Here is a 9,484-nt window from a genome sequence, read left to right as displayed (position 1 = left end):
CAAAAACTGAAGACTGATTCTTCAGTGAGTAATTATGGATACTTGACATAAGTGAGGACATAGGCAAGTAGAAATAGCTGAAACAATAAACACTTGTTCTTAACAAATTTAGCAGCCAGCTATTTTCTTCCCCACAAAGCTTACTGTACAAGATTGATAAAAAAAGCGAAGATACAAACAGTTCCAATTCAAAATCAACAGGTGAAGCTCTGGTACCAAGATGTTCTAAAGTTCCTTTATATATGTCGGTGTCAGCAAAAATGTACAATAGAATATATCAGTATATTGTCTGTGTAACTCAAAGAGTGTTCAACTTTCAAACAGTTTCACCGAATAAGAAATTTCTTCAAGAAAGTGGTTATGGTAAACAATACATATCATGTCACACACGTAGCCAACTGAGGCTTAATTTGGGTGGACAGTGGGTGCATGAACAGATATAAATAAAAACAAAAGTAACAAAGAGGTAGCAATATATTTTCTGGTACATTGAAATTATACAAAATTAAAATTCAAAATGAGAAAAAAATGCTTTTGGTGAACGTGAAATAAGAACAAAATTAAAGTAACACTGCAGATATACTGTGATTTTAAAAAGCAAAAGAAAGCTGCACAGACAGCAAATTTCTAAACATTATTGAAACATTAATATGGCTAAAAATAAAAACTACCAAACCATTGACAAATGTAAAAAAATAAATGTATAACAAATTCTTTAACATTAATGGTTTGTAAACAAAACAACATTTTCTTAAACATTATTAATTATACCCTATGAGACCACGATGTAAGAATGTTTTCATGAGGTAACAAGTACTACACATCAAATACTGTCACTGCTTGTGTTTCCTCATTATAAAAACTAGTGTCTTGTTTCCTTTACCTAAAATAATATCATTATATACACCTAGCAACAGTCAAACAAAACACACTAACTCAGCACCAAGGATAAAAATAGAACATTATCAATGAAACTATTCTTGACAACAAATACATACACATTTGATCATGCACCAATATTTCCATTTACACATTCATGTACTACACAATCATGCTGAAACACACTGTTGGCTAGTGGCTTCAAGATTAAACTCTCAACCACACCAGAGAACAACTCAGAATTTCACTGTATTAATATGATTTGCAGGAACAGAACTAATAAATTCATTCATTGTTTCAAATTAGCTTTACTATTTTGATCAGAACTGGTTATTGTGTTAAATAATCAAAACAGATACTTTTTCCTTATGAAGCAGCCTATTATTCGTGCACCATAACCGAGAAATCTTAATTTATTTTCGAACGGAGTAATAAATACTACGGAAATAAATTTGTGAAAGGCAAACAAGACAATTACCAACATATGGGGAATACGATAAACTGCTTAGACACACAAATGGGGACTTTAACAGTACCACACCCAGAGCTACATTCTCTCTATGTTGAGAAGTAAGCTTATTAGGTGACACGGAATCAAGGGAATATAATGTTTTCACTCGCCCCCTCTCCACAATTATACTGCTCTCTCCTTATGCCACTGTTTGCATTCCACCAAGGACTTTCTACTATTATACAGATTTTGTAAAGGTACTTTTATAAGAAACCTTGACACTTTTTTTTTTAAACAGGAACTATAAACTAAAGATGATTTTAGAAAGAAACTAACTAAAAAGTGTTGATAACTGTGTACTGTCAACAAATTAGATGTGAACCAAATTAGAACTACTTATTTCTATACAGAAATATACAGAAGGCTGTCACAGTATTCTCAAGTTCTGTTTCTTCGGGGAGGGGAGGGGAGGGGAGGAGGGTGGGGGGTGGGAAAGGCTTTACTCCTGAAATGCAGTGACCAATTGCAGATCAGAATATTACCATCAAATTTGTCTTCTTGCGTAAAACTAAAACAAGGTTATAGTCACATAAATGCCTATTTAACAACAAAAGAAACAAAAAAATTGACTTCATGATTATCAGTTAGAAGATATCATAAGTGTACAATAAAGTAAAATATCTTCAACAACACTCTTCTTTGCTGAAAATAGATAATGGGTCAGAGTTTACAATGCCATTTCACTCTTTGTTGACAGGTAACACAAATTTTATTTAAAAAATAAACATAACAGACAAACTCATTTGCATCTTTCTTTCACTTGAAATAATGAAGTTGTCATAAAAATGTAATTTTTACTAAAAGGAAGTCTGTATATTACTTTGTACCCAAGCTTTCTACAATTTTGTAGGCACAATCTGATAACATTTCCAGCTCAAGCAGTTTGTGTTTACAATTAAAACTGCTAAGCATACTCCAATGAAGAAATGTAATTTTTCCACAACAGTATCCATCAAACAGTCAAATGGTCATCAATAAGACCTGCACCAAGGCGGCCGGACCTGGCCTGTAAGGGGCCTCCCAGCCAATTACGCCAAATGCTCATTTCCATTTTCCACTGTTGCCAAAAAAGCAAGCAGTGTTAATTCAAGCAAATGGTTACTGAAATTATAGGTTACATATGGTTTCCTGACAAAAGGAACTGAAGTGCCAGTTCTGTGAAGCTAAAATTAACTTTAGAAATATGAGGATTCCCTACAATATTTTAGAGCAATTTAACACCAGTAACGTCAGAGTCTTTTGTGACCAGACCATTGTATGTACCACTTACAGATTGCTGCATTGATTTACTTCCTCTACAGCATGTTGCACAGAAATGAAGATGTAAATATAACATCAGAATTAATGATAAGTTGACACACCTGACAATTGAAAAAGGAGGAAAATGGAAAAAACTCAGCTTTTGTGGCTTTTATGTTTTCTACTGTCTGACCAAGGAAAGTATTTCCGAAAAAGAGGAATCTGTAAACATCTAATATAAATTCAAGTGTTACAAAGTCTTTTCTGAAGGTATTAGCCAGGACTGTAGCCTTGTATGGAAGTGAAATGTGGACGATAGGCAATTAAGACAAGAAGAAGATAGAAGTTTTCAAAATGTGGTGATGCAGAAAAATGCTGAAGATCAGGTGGGTAGGTCAAATACCAAATGAGAAGATACTGAAGTTAATTGGGGAAAAAAGAAATTTATGGTACAACTCGACTAAAAGAAGGGATAATTTGATAGGGCACATCCTGAGGCATGAAAGAACTGTCAAGTTGGTAATGAAAGGAAGTCTGGGGTGGCAAAAATTTGTAGAGGGAGACCAACGCTTGAATACAGTAAGGGCATTCAAATGGATGTGTGTTGCAGCAGTTATTCAGAGGTGAAGAAGCTTGCACAGGACAGATTAGTATGGAGAGCAGCATCAGTCTTCGGACTGAAGACCACAACAACAGACAGACCTGGTGTATCATGAGCCACTTTCCATGAGGAACTTCAACAGCTCAAATGAACAGTACAATGTTTCAGGTCCATAGCAGGCTTGAAAAAGAAAATTACAGAAAATTTGCTGCATATTTATCAAACAAACACTGTTCATGAAAACATCACATACGAAAAGAAACAGATACAGACTAAGTTTCTACAATTTATATAAGAAAAAGGCTATGGAAAACTGATAATTTATCAAGCAAGTGCTATTACTCTTAAATTAGCTATGGACACTTTCCTCAAAATCTGCTTTTTAATTCAAGTCCAAATGGAAAAGTACTAATTTTTCTTAAATAACATATTTCAGTATTTCAAGAAAAGAGAACTTTGGCGTTTACAAATGCTGTAATTTGAATAATACTTCTATACAACCCATTATGGTCAGAATCACATCATGCACTCTGTAAATTATAGTACTTTTGAAAAATATGCTATACATTTATTTCTAGTAAGTACACTTTTACAATTACAACTGGCTATTCAATAATCTGGTCAGTTATTAAAAGGTACACAATTCTTTGTCTGAACAGTACTGAAAAAGACACAAAATTTCTTCACAGACATCTCACAAAGCAAAATGGAACATGTCAACCAATACTTGGCAACAGATTCTTGAGTTTTTCGATCTATTTACTGTTTTTCTTATCCAGGACAACAAATTTTACATAAAAGAAATGTATTTACTTCCAATCTTCTGTAAATATGAAATAATCTAAAATATTAAATTTAAGAATCAATAATCTGTCTCATGTACAAGTAAGTCTTGTTTTATCAAAAGACCTAGTTAAGTACTCATGACCAACTAAAATATTAACACTGTCATAGCCTTCATTTTGTGACAAGAAATTACAATATTCTAACTAAATTTCTGGATTTGTTCCACAGTTCATAAATGCATTTTAAGAAAATCAAGAAAACAATCCCCAGTGTCAAATATATTGTATTTATAAAAGAATCATTATGGTATAACCTACTTCTCAGAACAACAGTTTATTAAAGATGTAACATCAGGTAACAGTGCAAAGATCAATTAGAAGAATAGAAATACTGAGAAGGCGCTCTGTACTTATGCCTACACACAACACATGGAACAATAAATGTCAACAAAAACTATCTTACTATATCACACACAGTTGTCACCCCACACATATACTGACAACATTAAATGATTCTAAATAGTGTCAATAGTTTTCAACATAATATATTCAGTTATCACATTTGTGTAATCTAGAAAAGTTCTAAAGCATAGATGCAGTATATTATTATTTAACTAGTGGAAATCAGTTACTTTTCTATTAGTAGTGCCTTGGCCACACATTAAGGTGACGTACTTCTATAACCACAGGATAGTTTTATAGAATGTCTTACAGTACAAACTGCAATACAGGAATCTTTTGAATTCTTCCACTACATGAAATTTCACATCTGTGTTTTATAAGAAATGCACTAGAAACTACAGTTCTGCAACTCTGACCTATGTAAGGTAACTACCAGTGAACTTCATCCCGATTAAAACACTTGGCTATTATTCTGCAAGAAAGACATATTATAACAGGAGCTCACTAACCATTTTCTTCTGCACATTATGCTGGACAGAAATCTTTGGCTACAATTTTGGAATTTGCTAGCCAGTATTCATTCTTGTGCAAATATATTTTTGAAAATGAGACTGAATAAAATGCTATGATTATCTTCATTTATAATGCAAAACCAGAACTCCACAGGCCAATAATATGGAAAGTGCAATTATTAATACACATTACAATGAATTCAACTGTAGGTTGATATGATATAAAATCAATAGGCAGAAATACCTAGAGTTGCAAAGATGGATCTTCTTAAGATTAAATCATTTTATCACAGCTGAGAACAGAAATTAAGAAGACAATGTTATAGGGAATGATATTAAAATACTAATGTTGAAATTTTTAAGCATGGTAAAGAAGAAAACTGACATACAGGTATAACACTGTTCTCCCAGCTCTCCTCAATAAGGACCTGGTCACGCTATATAAGGCTGCATCTATTTAGGGCTTGGCCCTTTATAGAAACATCCTTTTACAAAGAACATTATAGTGGCATTAAGCAATTTTTAAGCTGGTGACAGATGCCTTGTACAGCTAGCTTCTTAAAACTTCATTCACAGCTACATTCTCTCTTAGTTTATCATCTGCAAATATTTACAGAAAGCACCAATCACTTTTCAGGATCATCTACCATCTATAAGATTATAATGTTCATTAAAGATTTACAAAGTTAGAAAAAATACTCAAAGGAAGGAAACACACACAACCACTGTATAGTGTCCCCTGTATATCACAATAAAAATGGGCAAGAGAGACACACCACTGTTCAATGATGTAACAGTTCACTTTGCTTTTGTTTCAAGTAAGTAACTGTCAATTCTTGCTTTCCTCCATCACAGCTCCACCTGCAGTGTTATTTTTTCAGTTGCTTGTATCTAATAAATAAAGTACAAATTAATAAGAAAAATTCAATGCAAAAGCACATTACTCTCAAAAAATGTAAATAATTTATACATCCTTCAACTATGTAGAATATGCATCAATGGTACTTATCAAAAGCATTACCACAGGAAACTTCAATAACTTCTATGACAGCATGAATGTTAACTAGTGCTTATAAAAATATAAATAATGCAAAATGATGAATGAAAAATAAATATGCAAATAATTGAAGTTTCCCTTAGTCACCAACAAATGCCACAATATTCTAGTCACTATTATGGATTTTCTGAATGGTTCACCAATAAAGTCTTTCTCATTTTGATTTTTGTACCAGAAGAGACCACCTCAAGACAGAGACTGGGCTGTATACTGACAGTACCAGTTCTGTGACTGTATATTTTAGTCGACTCGGGCCTTGCTTCTGGTTTTTCTTAACTGTCATACGAAGTCAAGTTCAGATTTGAAAGCCTTCTGACGCTTCTCCAGATGCCTCTCCATAAACTTCTTCAGCTCAGAAACAACAAACACCGTTGACGTCAGACTGACAAGGAACAAAATATCTGCACAAAAATGAAAGCAAAATTAGGTCCTGCACTCAGAACACAGCTCCGCTGTACATGATACGATAAGGGAGGCAGCAGATAAATAATCAAGAAACATTCCTCAACATCAATCGCTAAATGTATTTAACCAACATTATAAAGATATGGCCAAAACACAGTATCTGTGTCAGTCCTTTCAGATGATGCATGTACATGACACAGAAATGAGAAATGAAAATAAAGAAATGCAAAAGTAGCAATGTTAAAGTTGTCCTTGAGCAAACGTCCAACTGCTTAGAACAAATTCCTTCTTTTCACAGAAAAAAATCAACAAGTCCTTATCTAAACATAGTCAAGTAGATTAAGGTTAGTCTCATAAAAATCAAAAGACTTTCTTAAACTATGCAGGTTTACAAATTCTTAATTCAATAACCTAGTCTGTGTGTGCATGCCATTTCTACAGAAAAGTGTCATTTCAAAAGGACTGCCTTCTTCATTTATTCAGACGCACTCTTATTTCCACATTTATGAACTGTAACACACCACTCTCAACATAAAACTAGAACAAAAGGAAATGGGGATAAGGGGCTAGAAATGTCTGTTTATGTCCATTCTCTCTAACTTCATTTTAAATATAAATGTTACAGGTATGTATACAACAGAAAGCAGAATATTTTAAAACTTCTCTATACAGATTTTATCTGTAGTTTTAATGGTATTGTTTAATTTGACGAACATGTGAAAAGAAATCCTATTGCATAATAGCATCATTTTGCTGGAGAAACAAAGAAATTCACAAAATTATTGTTTATATCTTACCACACTCTTCCACTTTGCCCACTTGCTAAGAAGTCAACAATACAATTAAATGATAATTAATTGAAACCCTCAGCTGCTGACAGGTGTTGTGGGGGAATGCGGACAGTTGGGAATGCGGGTGTCATGGGAAGCGTGCAAGGGATAAGTCCCTGCAGTCACGATATTCATCTGCATCCTAGGGGGCTCAGATGGATAGAGTGTCTGCCTTGTAAGCAGGAGATCCTGGGTTTGAGTCCCAGTCGGGGCACACATTTTCGGCTGACCCCATCGAGGTATATCAACAACACCTGTTGGCAGCTGAGGGTTTCAATTAATTATCATTTATTCTAGAGAAGCTGCATGGTCATCAATGGTATCTGTTCTTTCGAGAACAGTGACTATCTTCATATAAATACAATTAAAAATGGGAAACAGAAATGTTTTCCCAATGTCTTATTCTGTATCCACCTATAAATACCAATCATTTGAATTTTATGGCAATCTGTGATTACTGTTTTTTCCCAGAGTGACCAACAGCATGTATTTGTGTGTCCAGCTGGGCTGACAATTCTAATTTTCTATGCAATATTTAAAACCAGCTAACCCAGTTATCATCTTCCTGTGCTGAGAGACAGTAACAATGTGTGTGTGTGTGTGTGTGTGTGTGTGTGTGTGTGTGTGTGTGTGTGTGTGGGGAAAGGAGGGGGGGGGGGGGGGGTTGCACGCTCTAGATGGCAAAGAATAAGCATGTACATAAGACCAAAACTAAAAACGGCATTTTTCTCTCTACAAGACCAAACCACACAGAACATAGTAAATGTGACAATGTCACTTTCAAAGATTGTGCGAAAAAAGCAGAATCTTCGATTTGGCTGGACATAAAGAAACAAACATACTGTATGCACACTCACCTACTGCTTCAAAGGTACTCACACAGTTGTGTATCTCATACCTTGATAAATGATGATACAGTATTAATCAGGTGTCAGTAATTACAGTGTGACAATGGAATTGGGAACGCATCTGGCTATAAGAGAAAAACAATTTTGAAATGTTCTTTGACTCTTAAGTGCCTCTACATATATTGTTTTGTTTCAGTTTCCATTCTGCCTAAACTGCGACTCTTAGGTTTATGACGTTTAACTAGAAGGGAAAAATTCGTACAACAGGAACAGAAACCCTGTCTACATAAGACACGCAGTTCCACAAGGTGAATGAAATTACACTTGGAATTTCATCTAATATCTTTAAAAGTGACATATGGCTTTCAGTTTTAGACTTCTGATTTAAAACTGTGAAAAAACTTATGGATAATGATTATTATTACCTGTAAGTGTAAGAGCTTCAGTTTGGAACACCTTCTGAAGGGGTGGGAAATAGACAACAAGCATCTGACCTAACACAGAAAGTGACACAGCAAGCAGAAACATTTTATTACTCAGGAGACCAACTGTGAACACTGATTTAGTCTGTAAAAGAAAAAAAAAGATCACACATCAACAAAGTAACACTAAAAAAATACTTGCAACAAACAGAAACTAATGATTATTTCCTTGTGTGCTTGCACTTCCAAATTTTTACATTAACCTGGGGATAAGTGTACATTTTATTATGGAATATCATTCAATCAATGTGCTGCATTAGAATAAGTGACTTGATGATATACAGTACTGAGGTGAGGTATGAAACAGTATACATGGTTTGTATAGCATGATGTGAAGCTGATATGATGTACCATTAACTTTGACTGTAGTGATTAGACTTAGTTTTTGTAGATACTGTATTATAAATGTGTTGTTAGGTCACCAAAAATTTCATTACACATCATTTACTGTCTTCTCTATACCTACAAACATCAGTGTCATGACTGCTGCTATGACCCTCCTGTCCATGGCCCCTATATAAGAGGAGCACGATGCAAAACTCACATTCTTCAATTTTCACATAAATCCAGACAGGGACACCATATTTTTTAGAATGCTGAATGGCACCAATATGACATTCTTTATTTCAATGATATGACAAAATGCACACTATCATTTTTCGTTAAACATAGGATATTGTGAAGTTACATGATTGGAAAGTTGCTGAGGACTATCAGTGAAAGACCTTTTCTGGAGTTGGTATCTGCTTTCCTTAAGATGTATGATTATTTTATCCGACTAATAGTTTCAAAGGGAAATGTGTAATTTTATTTTACTCCAAATAAAGTCACTTATTCATTTAGTTCACACTGAAAGTCCTGTTAGAGATAGGCAACCATGACATAATATAGTATAGTATAAATGACTTTAAAAATGCTTGTTTGTAGCTGAAA

The 9,484-nt window shown here is 34.1% G+C and overlaps 1 protein-coding gene across 3 annotated transcripts in view; it reads right to left on the bottom strand.

Moving 5' to 3' along the window:
- Positions 1-456: 456 nt before the first annotated feature.
- LOC126473638 (calcium-transporting ATPase type 2C member 1) overlaps positions 457-9,484 on the bottom strand; it is a 72,691-nt gene continuing 63,663 nt past the window's right edge. For all 3 annotated transcript variants that reach the window (XM_050100825.1, XM_050100823.1, XM_050100824.1), the window contains exons 20-21: positions 8,495-8,636; positions 457-6,387 (exon numbers count right to left, since the gene is read on the bottom strand). In XM_050100825.1, coding sequence (XP_049956782.1) covers positions 6,266-6,387; positions 8,495-8,636 — 264 coding nt within the window. In that variant the 3' untranslated portion in view covers positions 457-6,265. The remainder of the gene's footprint in view (positions 6,388-8,494; positions 8,637-9,484) is intronic.

The sequence above is a fragment of the Schistocerca serialis genome, chromosome 4 (assembly GCF_023864345.2).
Source record: "Schistocerca serialis cubense isolate TAMUIC-IGC-003099 chromosome 4, iqSchSeri2.2, whole genome shotgun sequence".
Lineage (NCBI taxonomy): Eukaryota > Metazoa > Arthropoda > Insecta > Orthoptera > Acrididae > Schistocerca > Schistocerca serialis.
Note: the sequence above shows the minus strand (reverse complement) of the source record. Positions and strands in the feature narration are given on the sequence as shown.